Here is a 14,044-nt window from a genome sequence, read left to right on the forward strand (position 1 = left end):
AACCGAACGTCATCTTCATAAAACTAAGTTGAAAATTAAGTTAAACAAAAGATTTGATAATTTTATTTGAAATGATGTGAACAACATGCCTTAAGTTACGTATAATTTAAATAAAAATCCTTTTTCCCATTTAATTAGATTAGTTTGCAGAAGAAGAAAAAAAAAACAACTGAACAAAAGCACTAAATTAAATAAATTTGTAAAAAAAAAATTGAGAACAAATTAAAATGCAAAATTTAATTTAATTAAAAAAAAATGTGAGAGAGAAGGAATTACGAAAACAAATCAATATTTAAGGGGGAACGAAAGCTTTTATCGTCGTAATTTGGAAGAATTGGATTCATTTTTGCTGATTCTTTGTTTTTTGAAACAGAACGTTTGATTTTCTCAGAGAAACCTTGGTATAAAAAACACTATTTTTCGACACAAAAAAAAAACTTCGCCGGAATTATACACGGAAAACCAATGACTCAGTTTGTACGGGCTTTATGTTTTATCGGAGAACCACAGAAAAGGAACTAAACAAAAAGAAACGTTTCGAAACTAATTTCATTTAGGCACAGATTTTTTCAACTTTTTCGATTTCCTCTTATTACTGGCAAATTGTTGATTATCTTTCACCGGATTAGCTGTGAATCCGGTAACGGTGACATTTGTCGGATGAATTATTTTTACTTGTGATTTTATCTGCTGGTCAATTGATGATTCAATGTTGTTGTTGTTATTGTTGGCGTAATTTCATGATGACTTCACTTTGCCATTGGCATGTGATCGTGACGATGCAGCCGCATTCACAATTTGTGCAGTTGCCTGTGTTGTTACGTGTTGGACGCCCTTTTCCATACAACCTTCATAGATCGGTTTCATCACCTGAACAATATAGAGAGAAATTAGTATTTGTCAGTTTAAAATGATTGCGGAACTACGGAATGTTTTTCTCTTTCCTATTGATTAAATCAAAAACGCATCGAGGGTTTTATCAACTTCCGAAATATTGAGACGAATAGATTGTTCGAAGAGCGTACATTATTTCACTCTGGGCACAGACTTTGACATTGGTTAACACGAAAGTTTTCGTTTGTGTTGGTTCGTCAGTGGGTGCACCATTGCTGACGTAAATTTTGTGGAATGAAAATTAAACGTCAGCAACTCCAGAATTCCTCGGATAGCTGTTGCAATTAAAGAACAGGATTAAGACTAGGTCACACCATAAAACAACAACCAGGACTTCGATCACTAGTCCTTCATAGCCAGTTCGAGCTATTTTTTTTGCAATCTCCGATCACTAGATCATCGTTGGTCCCTCAGTTGTGACGTCAAGTAATTTTAATCGCAATTTTCATTAATTGTCTGTTATCGTTCAACTTAGACCTAAAGAACACATGATTAGGGCTGAAAAACACACGATAATGGGATCGCTAATTATGCTGCGTTTCCTATTGTAATTCGATATTACCCACAGGTTAAACATTGGAGAATTCAGCATAACTGCCGATACCATCAATTGTTCTTGTGTTTTCCACTTAAGACTCTTTTTTTTAAAACAGTCATCCCCTAACGCATACTGAAACTTCGATTTACAATTATTTAAATTAAATACCAGTCGAAAATTGTTGGGATGGTCAACAGAAATATTTTAAGGATTCGATTTTTACGATCACGTCATATATCTGCGAGTCTGGATAGACCACAATAGCCAAAGAAAAATTATAAAGTTTCGTGAGATGGAGACGCAAAAAACGATGTTGTATTAACTTTAACATCAACGATTGGCTTCACAACTTGGCAGGGTCTTCCGAGATTTAAAGAGAAAAAAACAATTTCTCTCAACATCATTATCAAAACCTTGTCAACTATGGGAACTATTCTCTTTCCACTTGCTTCAAACGCTCGACTAAATTCACAGAAAAATTTGAATAAATTTAAAAGGTTATTGCACCGCACCTTGTTCCGTCCAATTTTGCTGTAAATTCCTGTGTTACCTCTGCGTCCGAATATAAATTTTAATGTAAACTAGACGCGATGGAAAGAAATTTCTTTGTTAGTTTTGGTTTGAGAACCGTAAAGCGTTCTACTTCACAGGCATATAGGCCGAAAGCCCACGCGCATATCAGCCTTCTATACTGTAAAACATGGTTTGAGACCTATTTGTTACACTAGCCGATAAGATAAACGATAGTTCTGGCACTTTTGAATTGTAGGGCAATGATGGCACTAACAAATGGTCTACGATATATCTCAGCCAAGCAATTTCTATCGTAGAGACTTCAAATTCGTCACATTATGAAGGTATTAGTAACTAATGGTACGTGAGATCGATTTTAATTTCAATTCTTCATGTACCACTAGTAGTATATTGGTCCAATACCTTTATTTTGACATCAATTTGGTTTCTCTGAGATGTTAACTAGCGGCGATATACAGTGTACCCGTGTTAGAGCCCTCCTAGTGCACAAAAGTGTAACAAAAGTGACTTACGTAGTGTAACAATGTTCAAATCCAGGACTTACGAAGTTCTGGTACGCACGTCGGCCTAACATCGAAGGAAGTGCAACAATGCATATATTTAGGTGCTATAGATGGTGCAAAGATATTGCGCATATAAAAGAGCAACTAAACAAAAAAGAAATAAAAACGAAAAAGTGATCGTAACTGCCAGACAAGTCCAATTATTCTGTGATCATGCCAGTAGCCATATAGAGACAGTGAGGACAGCGTCATTGGATAATATATTGAGTGTTACCTATGACTATCACTGTTCAATGGTTGGATTGATATAGAAATCCTTAAAGACCATCGGAATAAAGAGGCAACACAGCCGATTCTGGTTCGAAGAAGATTCAAATGAACAAACATAAGCTAAACAATCAGAACGATTTCTGCAGTATCTTAGCTCAGAGAACCGATCAAGAAATTGCAGATGATTTACTTGTAACAATTCGTTGACCATTTCAGACTCGGCGAGGTCATCAAAGTTCAGTTCGTAAACAATTTTGTGCATTTAAAGAGATAAACAAAGCTCGACTACAATGCGTTTTACACTCAAAGCAATTTAAAGAAGAAAAAAACAAATGTTAAAACAAGTGCATCAACTTACATTATCCCACAAAAACGTTGCTAGGTCATCTATATACACTCCAAAGTGTGTCATTTCACCGCTATAACTGTAAGGACGATATCGGAGAATTTGGATTTGAATTAAATTTTCTTTTCCCAGTGTCGGAATCGCACACTCACCTGATATATGCAGACATAACAAGCGTAAGCAACGCGATGCCCATAACCAAATTGCAAAAATTGGCAAACGTGTATAAACCAAAGAGACCAAAGAGACCACTGGATATGTACATCACTACGGCTATTGCAAAGAATACTGCTGGCGTTCGAGCAGACTTAAATATATTTTTACTCTCATTATATGCTTTAAAACTATTGTAATTCTCCTCTAAATCGATCTCCAACTGTTCCAAATATTTCTGAGAAAATTCCTCTCCGCCCATTTTCCGTTTAGCTTGAAACTGGTGAACCGAACAACAAAAATATTATTATCCGTCACGCAATTACAACAGCACCAACAAAACAACTCACTTGATGTAAAGATTTATCTTTGATTCGAAGATGTTCAGCTTCAAGATGTCCTGTATTTAAATACGGCTTTGTGCCACCACATACATCTTCCATTAATTGTGTGTATAGTTCCTTAGCAGCGGCCACTGCTGTTAAATTATTTGCTTCGGCTGTAGCCTGAATTATAAATAAAATTATGAAACCATTGCACCGTCACACCTCGTCCGGATTACACTTACCACTAACATACTTTTCGGTTCCGGTAGTTCATTGCCCTTATATATTGCCATGTACGATTTAAAATATTGAATAAGATCACGTGCCCGCACCTTTTGTCCATTGATTTGTTTCACAATTAAATTTTCCGGCGAGAGTAGCATGATCACCAATGATCGTAAGTGTTGCTTGAATTCCGGCGTAATATCAGCCAATCGACCGTCGAAATTCGGATTGGTAGCTACCGTCAGTCCTGGATGTGGCATTAGAAAACAGGCTATTTCCGAGAAGCAGGACGATATGTGCTTTCGCAACGATTGCAATTCGGGATGTTGTTTGTCGGATAGTTCCAATCGTCGTTGAAGAATTGTCTGACCGCCGGCTGCACCGTACTCGGCTTCATACGGAAAACTCCAGTCGCGTACCAAAAACTGTAATCGCTGAAACGGTTTCTTTCCCGAATCGGCCAACGCCAATCGTCCGTACTCGGTGAATAGCTGCAGATGTTGAAGATCATCTTCTTGTATATTTTGCGATAGATTGTAGATTTGCACCGACGACAACATTGTACTCAATGCAAAAACGGTGGCACAATCTCGAACTGTACTTTGACTATCAAATGTTCCCTGTGTGTCCAGCAAGATGATAGCCACTTTTTCACCATTCGCATAGTCATGCAAAAAGATGTCCGACCACATCAATATACCGGTTGTGTCACGTTCCGATCCACCTCGCCACGAAAACCCAGACAGTGGTTCATTTTCATCGCCCAACCAATCGTTTACTTTCGTTCCGACATTTTTATGATCATACTGTTCAGTTAGAGAACGATTGCAATGCAATGAAGTGACAACTGTGATTGAGGAACGCGGGAAATTCACTTACCTTTGAATACATGTATCTCAAAAAGAAATCCAGTAAAAAACTTTTGCCCTTCCTAAACGCACCAGCTACTGAAACCACAACCACAAAGCGATCTTTAAGGTTATTCTGCAGTAATACATCGGTAAGTGTGTCTTCGTCTAAGACAAATGTGTGATTTTCGCCAGTCGTTACGATCTGTAATGGTTGCGCTGTCATTTTGGTGCTGATTTCCTCAACTGAAACGAAGAAAAATAAAATTTTCTTTTAAGTCTGTCTGTAATATTGTCCTGATGAACAGTAGTGTTGGAAAGGTAAGACAAAAATAGAAAAAACTAAAGTTCGTACGCAAGTAGTCTCGCGTGTTTCATTAATAATAACGAAACGTCTTGGAACAGGTCCTGTTTGACCTGTCCCTAAACTTGAATTTAAAAATCTGCATTTAACAGATCAGAAACAGGTTTCCTTTTAGTATTTAGAATGATCTGAACTTCAAAAGCTAAGTGCATGTTTCGGGTCAGCTTCAACATAATGAATCAGGCTCAGGTCAAAATGAAACCGGGTTCTCTCGGGCATTGTGTGAAGAAAATTTGTAAAATTGTCTTTCTTTGCTCTTCGCTCATGCAAAAATCAAAAAGCTCTTAGGGTATCGTCCAAATTCACATAGGACCAGTGTGTACATTACTTCATTCTTTAAGTTCCGTAGGTTTCACTACCCACATCGTTTTTGAGGCTTCGAAGGTCTAGATTTAAGTGCACTCATTAAACGTTCTAAGGTTATTTGGTTGGGCTTGGAACAGTTCAGGTTTTCATGAATCTAGCCTGGATTTACCGGAAGCTTGTTATGAACTGAACGTGATTTTAAAAATGTTGGCCTGATCTGAAACCTGAATATAGTGATCAGGTCCCAACTGACCTGACACCTTTTTTGAAATATCTCTTTATTATTTCACTTCGTGTCATTGCGCGTGAACTTCACGCTGTGAAGTACAAAAAACCTGGCAGATATACCTGAAAGTCTGTATGAAAATTTCAGGTCAACCTGAAACCTGACCTGACAGGTCTCAGAAATTCGGGTTCAGGTCATGTTTCTTCAAAAATTAAAACCTGACCTGAAGTTTCAGGTTGAGTCACTTTGTGACGCCAGTCGACCGATTCCGACCCTTACGTTGTCAGTGAAAAACTTTCTAAAATCCACACGTGTTATTCGTGGAATACCAAAACTAATCTCAAATGACAAAACATTTAAATCTAATCTAATCGCTAAAACAAACCCGACAACTTTACTGTAAATCTGCTGAGTTATCTAACAAAATCCCAATTTTAACCGCACACCACCCAACGTAAAGATTTTTTTTTTGATCGAACTGTGAGTCCAGATTCAATCGTTAACCTTTCAACGGTATAAAATTGGTCTCGAATTCGATTACATGTTTTTTTTTTGGAACCAACACAAATTGATAAGAAAATGTTGTCGAACAATTAAAATGAACTGAAAACGTTCTGTTTTATAAGCACATTATATTGTACAACAAAGTTGCAGTTCAACGCACCATATGCAACATCATTGCTAGGCATTTTTTCATTGATATTTTTACGAAAAAATTGATTGTCAGCTCTTAATTCATCACTAATCTGTATAACTAATTTTCCACTGATAAAGACACTCATTGTCGCTGGAACGAAATTTCAATTCGCTTGTTTTTGTATGCGTATTTTGTTGGACGAGTTGATGTTATATATAAATAAGAAGAGAGACTGCAAAAATGTCTTTAAATTGAATATCAATTATGTTATGGTCACTGGCTTGCAGCACAATAAAGAAGAAAAATCCGAACAGAAAAGATTTTTTTTTCTCGCATTATAAAAATATATAATTCGGCCAATTTAATGAGACATACTACGAAAAGAAATCCAATTTTATATTAATAGAAAAGAGCACACACAATTTGTCGTTTCGTTCAAAATATTGCCGTTCCACCTCTTTTTAATTCAAACTTTTTTTTTTTTTAAATAAAAATGCTCTTAACGTTCACCATTCTATTTTCGATCGATACAAACCATAAAATCCTCCAGACAGGTGGGATGATAGGTCAGTACATTCAAGAATTGAATTTAAGTTTTGGCTCTTCTTCTTCTTCGTTTAAGTAAATAAATTTTGCACTTGCGATTGAACTGATGGATGGTCAAACGGGATTGATTTAAAAATTCATGAAACCTCAAACTATTTTCAGCGCACACAATATTTGTATTTCGAGACGTGGTGTACACACTCACACATAAATTGAAGTTCATATTTTCGAAATAATAATTTCTTCCTAACTCGAGATAATGGTCAACTGAACGAGACATTAATTACACGACGAGACACATACAAAAACCATATTCTTTACGTTCTTTACGCAGGAAAATGTAACGTACAAAGGTAGATAATTCGCAATGTTGAATATCGCGATTGAATAGTGTGGTATGAAAACGTTGAAAATGGCAAAAGTGACTTGAAGTTACGGTGATTAATGTTCTCGTGTCTGTGCAGTACAATTAGATGTTTATTATTATCGAAAATTCAGAGCTGGCGATGAGAGAATATGAAAATTATCTGCTATGATCTATCGACCGGTCAGTGGGGCAGTTAAGTGGTAATTTTTAGGGGAAATCAATGTTTTGCACTCGAAAATCTCACCTGTTGCACGTCTCCAATTAATCTACATTATCTGCCACAGCCATACCTTTTATATTGGAGGCTACAGCTGTAGCAGCGATTGAAAGTTACCTGAAGATTAAGTTATCTGCTACAGGTGAGATTTTCAACTATTTTTTGTCAGTGTGATGCTTTCTTGTATCGGTCCATCGATCGGATTTTAGAATTAAGACTGGCGAATATTCATAAGGCAACATCAGTGCTTACGTTATTGGTATGAACTCTAGTGAATTATGCCTTGTTATACGGCGAGAGAGGGTCCAACAATTTGAGAAAATTGCTGACGTGATTTATGGATGTTTTTATCGATTCCTTCCATGTCTTAAAAAAAAATTAAATTTGGTAAGACTGACTGACACATTGAAATGATATAAGTGAAATTGTTGCTACGAGTAAAGGATGTTCGTAATGCGATTAATAACAAAACTAAGTGAAGCGATTACCCTCAGACGGCAGTCACCATTTCATGCAACATTACATTTAAATTGAAATGGAATACAGTGTGTGTATACTTTATGCCAGAAATAGAAGCCAATTGCAAATTCCAATAATTTTAATTTCCTAAAATCGAATGACTGAATTCGTTTAAATGAAAAAAGCTAAACAATAAACAAGTCAAGGTTGTCTGATATTCAACACAAACTATACTAATGAATCGCGTCATAAGTTTATCTGCTTTGAATGGAGTGCACGTCATTACGATTTTTTTTACAGTCAACTCGAACAGATTTTTTTTCATCTGAATTTTGTATCAATGTTATTCAACTGCAAAAACGATTACTTCGGAACATTTATTAACCGAAAAAAAAGTTGAATTTGATAAGATTTCACCACGGATACATTCGGGATGTTGTCAAACACGACTGAACCAATACCAAACCATACTAACTACAATCAAAACAATCAATTTATGCATTCAAATCAATTTGTGATCAATGATTGGACTTTTGACTCTTTTTTTTTGTCGAGCTTTCGTTTACATTGCGATCCTATTTCTTCACATTTCACAATAATTTCAGCTGTTTAAAATGACACTCAGCCACTTTACCACGAGATGAGAGTTCATTTTTTGTTTCATTCATCATGTAAAGCTAGGGAACAGCCACCATCGAAGGTGCCTTCGTTCGAACATGGTTGTTTTTCTCTTTTGCTGACAATTGAATAACAAATGAACACACACCGTGACACTTTTGTATTATTTAAAAATTAATGACTAGGCTGCTAACCACTTGATTAAACATTGGTGAAACACCAGCCAAATGTTTCCACTTTCGGCGGAAGTGGTTCGTCAAATCTAAGATTTGGTCTTATAGGTCATTATATTTGGAAATTCGATCGATTTGAATTCGAACAAATTTTATACTTTCGAATTAATAAATAGTTTGAACGACATTTGAACAGGGGCTGGTGAAAAAAAAAATCCTAAATTTACTAATCAACAAATATGTTCCAAGTTATTGTGACTCTGTTCCTATTACCTTTGGTCACACTTTCAAATTGTCGAATAATCCTAGCAAGTGATTCTTGGGACTGGTTCCTGAAATTAGGGCAATGCAATACTTATCCAATAGTGTAACACAATGAATGTAGTTGGCAAAAAATTGTCACCGATTAAATTATCGCTGAAATGACAATCGGTTTACTGATTACTCAGCAATATAACACACGTTGAGGGTATTATCAAGTCTAATTTTAATTTCTGAATAGAGAGAAGTCAATTAATTATTCCAAAGGTTCATATAATATTCACAGTATCTGTCATCATAACCTCAAATAACAATTAAATTGAATGAAAGTCATTTTTAAAAAAAAAGAAGAATTAATTGACTGTGCATAAAGAACACTTTAAACACCATGTCATCACTTTAAATACTTAATTTGGAAATGACTTCAATCTGATGCGATGTAAAAGAGCAGATCAAAATTGGTAACGTCACACTAATCCAACAAAACAAAAAAAAAGTTGGAACACAGAAAGTTGAATACATTCTCTTTGTGTTTTGGAGCATCCGTGAATTTGGACACATTTTCGATGCGAACGAGGACATTTTCAATTGCACCGTAAACTTATTTTCACAATTTTATTTTTGGATATTTTTTATGCGAACATCATTGATACATAATAAAAATTTGTTAAATTTCTCACCTCCACTATTTTTTGTTATGTTGATTTTCTCCTCCATCTTTATTTGTTACCCTGGAGTATGACACTTCGAACGCAATTTTTATTGGTACAACGACTAGATTTTTTCGTTTTTGTTAGGTTGAAATTCCATACACAAACTGTATGGTATCGGTAATACGATTCAGAGGATTCAGATCATTACCATCAATACCGACGATACCATAAATTAAGCGAAATGTTTTCGAACCGGTAGTGGATGATTACATTGTGGATTTGAGCACTACTTCACAGGACCGAGAATGATTGACACGATTGACACTGTCGGCAAGTCTGTCTTCTGCTACTACTACTATTACTACTACTTTTCCAATTAAAATAATTGAAATCTGAATTTTTGTACATTTTTTTTGCATAATGCGGGCGAGCTAAAATTTTGAAAGTATGCTGCTATTGTATGTTTCAAAGTTTTTTTTTTATTTAATTAATAATTGTTGACTCGCAAGTTGCATAATATATTATGGATTGACTTGTAGTAGTAGGTCGAAAGAATTGGTAACTTAAGTGGTACAGTAGCTGGTAATAGCAACAGTATATGGAAATTCAACTTGACAAAACCAAAACCCGATATTTATTTTTGGTTCAAAGTTCAAAGTGTCATACCCCAGCGTATATACGTCATTTTTGTGTGGTAGAGATTATGTCGGTAATGTAACTCCACACTTCGATAATACTGATATAATTGAAGTGACGTCTGCAATATTCCTCCCAATAAAAGGAACAAATCAACTGTACTCTATTTTGGGATGAATTCGATTGGTTGAGCATTACAGTTGGAATATTGAAAAATAATTTCTACACTGAAAGCTGCACAGTGGAAGGGATTTTGTATCGCTTTCTCTGCATTGACATACTTTTCCCACGAAGACGAAGGTTCTGAATTATTTTTTTTGATAACAACCCAGGATAGGATAACTTCAAACAGTAAGATATTGAAAGCTAAACTCTGATGAAAGAACGGGTTGAAACAATTACGAAAGAGGCTGAAACAGCGCACTTTAAACAATTGTGCTTGGAGTGACAGCTGCCAAATAGAGTACTATTTTGCATGAAAATATGTTACAGTGTCAAAATTTGTTTGATACACTGTCCCGTTTCAGTACTCTATTTAGAGTACCACTCATGCTTGAAGTGCTTTGGCTATAGCAGCAAAATTTGAACGGTTCAGTGGATATACATTTTTTAGTATCACTTACTAGAAATATTTTGTTCAACTCAGATATGTCCTAACATGTTCTTTCAGAACTTATTTATTAAAAAATCTTAAACACACTGATTTTGTTCTAAATTACACACAGCTTCATAGCAGAAAAATTTATCGTGTCGATAAGTCGTTATGTGGCACAGGATAGACCAAGGTTCTGAAAGAACAGGTTAAGACACTTACACGAAGGCGGGTGAAACACAAATTTTGACAATTTAGGCACACTCATTAAAGATTGTACTTGTAGAAAAAAAAATTTTTTTTATCAAGTTGACATTTCACACAATCAAATTTTGACAAATTTTGACATTGTAACATATTCTCATACAAAATAGAGCCCGAGGGGTAACCGACTGGCCAAAATGGTGGCAAATCAATTTCTAATTCCTTTCAATTCCGCTTAATTACCTCAATAGTTAAGGAAAATGTTGAACATAAGTAATCAGAAGTATGTGTTAGCAGCAAATAATGTATCAGATCAGATTTCTATTGATTTTTACTAATTGAACATTGCTGAATTCGATTTTCACACTTGTCATCCCAAATATCTCTGATTTCATCCAGAATCGGGAATATTCTGAAGCCCTGACGTAGCCGTCTGCTCCTCACATCAACATATTTCAAATATGCACAATAAACACAAATTTATAGCAAATTACTTTCACAGAACGCATCAGAATCTGTTTTTGATTAATTTTATTGTTGATTTATTGGCAAATAGTTGAGAAACCGTTGTAAATCAGTAAAATTAAAGTTCGTCCTCCATTTATCTGTTTACATCAAATTAAAATCTCTGTAACTGTCAATGACAATTCATAAATTCGAATATGTTACGTATTACGCATTGTTACGTATTGAGTATAGTCAGAATTGGCACTTAATTTGAATTATTCAAATGAAAATTAGAATTCTAATTGAAGTTTTCATTTTGGAATATTGCTTATTCTTTTACTTTTGATATATTTGGCAGTATCAATATAGTTAATACTATTAATCTATTTTAATTTTAAAGGCTTTAGGTAAAATATTGCGGTTTAAGGCCAACCACACACTAGCATCTAGTGTCAGTTGGAAATATGATATTTCTATGTTAAAACCGATTTTAACCGATTTTATCTGTTTTAAACAATAGAAATATCGTATTCCCGATGACACAAAATGATAACGTTTGTTGATCTTTAACGAAATACGCTCTTTCAGTGTTTAGTTGTAGATGATCCCTTGGATAAAAAATTTTCATTATAGAAAACAGATAAATTTACGAGTTATGTTTCGTATCTGGTTTGCAAATTAACCGTCGGTTGAATAGAAATTAAAGGATTGTGTGATTAATGTAGCCGCCGTCATGTATGTAGTGTCTGTTCTAATTTGTCGATTGGTAAATAAATAGGTAAAGTTATTGTCCTACTTGTTCCATTTTGTTTTCTGGTTTTACTCAAAAATCAATCGAAAATTACATTCATTATAATGAACATTATAAGATACGTGTCATTTAGTAAACCGACAAATACACTATTGATGTGATCAAGATCATGAGCAGATGTCGCAAAATCTGCACTCCAATGGAATTTACCCAGAGTACCACTGAAGCGTAAAATAAACCAACCTGGGACCTGATATATTCTTAAGTGAGTGGTTTATTTTACGCTGCCAAGAGAGTACCATATTTGCCGTGTATTCGACCAAACTTACTTATATGCTTATAACTTACCTATCGTAATTTGTTTTTATAATATACGAACAATGTACGATTGAGATATACACATTTTATCCTCACCTCACATAATCAGGTATCGGTTCGTATGGGTACATCTATCTATAGTGCTTCTCACGAATGATTTTTTTTTCTCACGAAATATGATTCAATGTTGTGACATATAATTTCGATCCCTAGATTTGCTTCGATCGTTTTCATTCGTCTTGTTCAAAACAAAGTTTAGCACTTCAAACACCTTGGACCAATGTTTTATTCAATTTCGTTGACGAACCCGCTACTTTCCAGCTGGAGCGTATATAAAAACAGAACGAAATAATTTTCAGCATTTAATTTTTGCTATATTTACACAGAAATCATGTTTTTATACAGAAGAGGAATCATTTTTTATATTTTTACAAACTCCAATACAACTACAAAGTGCAGTGCATGGCATTTTACCTTTAACACAATGGCAACGTAAATTTACACATTGTCCCTTGCATCCACATGTTGCCATTTCGATTGATGAGTTAGTAATTGGATTTAAAGTTGTGAGCACGGGTACAATTTTTCCTTCACTATTTAAATTCCATCCAGAGCGAAGAAGTGATCCCAAATTGACATGCGGATTGTAAATATTTTGCCAAATAAGTAATTGAACGTGACAACGCTTTATGTGTTGCACAATAGCGTCCGTTGTTGGCGGTAATAATTCCGGTGATTTAGCAGAGCCAAATAGAATGTATCGAGCAGAGTTTGTCGTGCTTGCTTTATGTCCTAACTTGTAGAGTTTTACTACAAAATTTTCGGCCGATCGTATAGCATTATTGGTTAAATTACTTTTACATAGTCCCGAAAGTAAACTGGCTTGTTCTAGATAAATATTCCAAGCACTGTTCTTGCTTATGCCGGCAATAAATGAAGTGAGAGGCGATCCTGTAATGGCATCAAATGCCAGAATGTTTTGCTTTACAATGGTCGAAAGCGTGGAACAAATTTTATGAATGGGGACGAACAATCGTTTCTTGGTTGTGCCAGTTCTAAGCCACAGTTCCTCACACTTCATTTTTTTGAAGTGGTGAACGAGCAAAACGATTAAGTTGGAATAGGCTTTTCCGTTTGAATCGGAAGCATAAATGACCACAACTTTCTTCTCAGTCTTTACAGCTTGAAGCGCTATTCGCATAACTTCATCGTCATGCCAGCATTTAAGTTCATCTGTACATGTGTCCGTTATGGATGAAAAAATATCAGTTGTCTCTGAAAATATTACATCCGTCGCATCGAATTCAATTTTAGACATTTCTGACGCCAAAAATCTGTACAGATCTTCTCTGTTTTCATCCAGTGCCATGAACGTTTGCCACTGTTTTGGTACGGCCACTTTCTCATTTTCAATTATACGTCGAATCGGGGCTGGAGTCCTCGTTTTCTTTGAAGTAACCGTATCTAACATCGATGCTTTAACGTGCCGATTAAATATTACGTCGATTCGTGAGAAATTGATAGTCAACAGATCCAAATTGGTTTTAAAATATTCCGCAAGTTCTCCAAATGTTTTTAGATTTTTCGGTACTGCTCCAACTAGTGTGTCGCCAGAAACAATTACTTGAGCGT

General features: G+C 35.2%; 1 protein-coding gene across 9 annotated transcripts; it reads right to left on the reverse strand.

The window, feature by feature from the left end:
• Positions 1 to 35: 35 nt before the first annotated feature.
• Positions 36 to 9,607, reverse strand: LOC119067185 (atlastin). Of its 9 annotated transcripts, none has more exons than XM_037170011.1 (8): positions 9,492 to 9,607; positions 4,669 to 4,883; positions 3,807 to 4,595; positions 3,589 to 3,744; positions 3,238 to 3,518; positions 3,098 to 3,164; positions 1,945 to 2,013; positions 36 to 870 (listed from the first exon to the last, which is right to left on the reverse strand). In XM_037170011.1, the coding sequence occupies exons 1-8, from the start codon at positions 9,526 to 9,528 to the stop codon at positions 739 to 741; spliced, it is 1,746 nt and encodes a 581-aa protein (XP_037025906.1). In that variant the 5' UTR covers positions 9,529 to 9,607; the 3' UTR covers positions 36 to 738. The 9 variants fall into 9 exon arrangements, with proteins under 9 accessions (XP_037025906.1, XP_037025909.1, XP_037025907.1 ...); XM_037170014.1 differs by lacking the exon at positions 9,492 to 9,607 and adding an exon at positions 8,910 to 8,933; XM_037170012.1 differs by lacking the exon at positions 9,492 to 9,607 and adding an exon at positions 6,922 to 6,940.
• Positions 9,608 to 14,044: the final 4,437 nt, after the last annotated feature.

The sequence above is a fragment of the Bradysia coprophila genome (genome assembly GCF_014529535.1).
Source record: "Bradysia coprophila strain Holo2 chromosome X unlocalized genomic scaffold, BU_Bcop_v1 contig_12, whole genome shotgun sequence".
Taxonomy (NCBI): Eukaryota; Metazoa; Arthropoda; class Insecta; order Diptera; family Sciaridae; genus Bradysia; species Bradysia coprophila.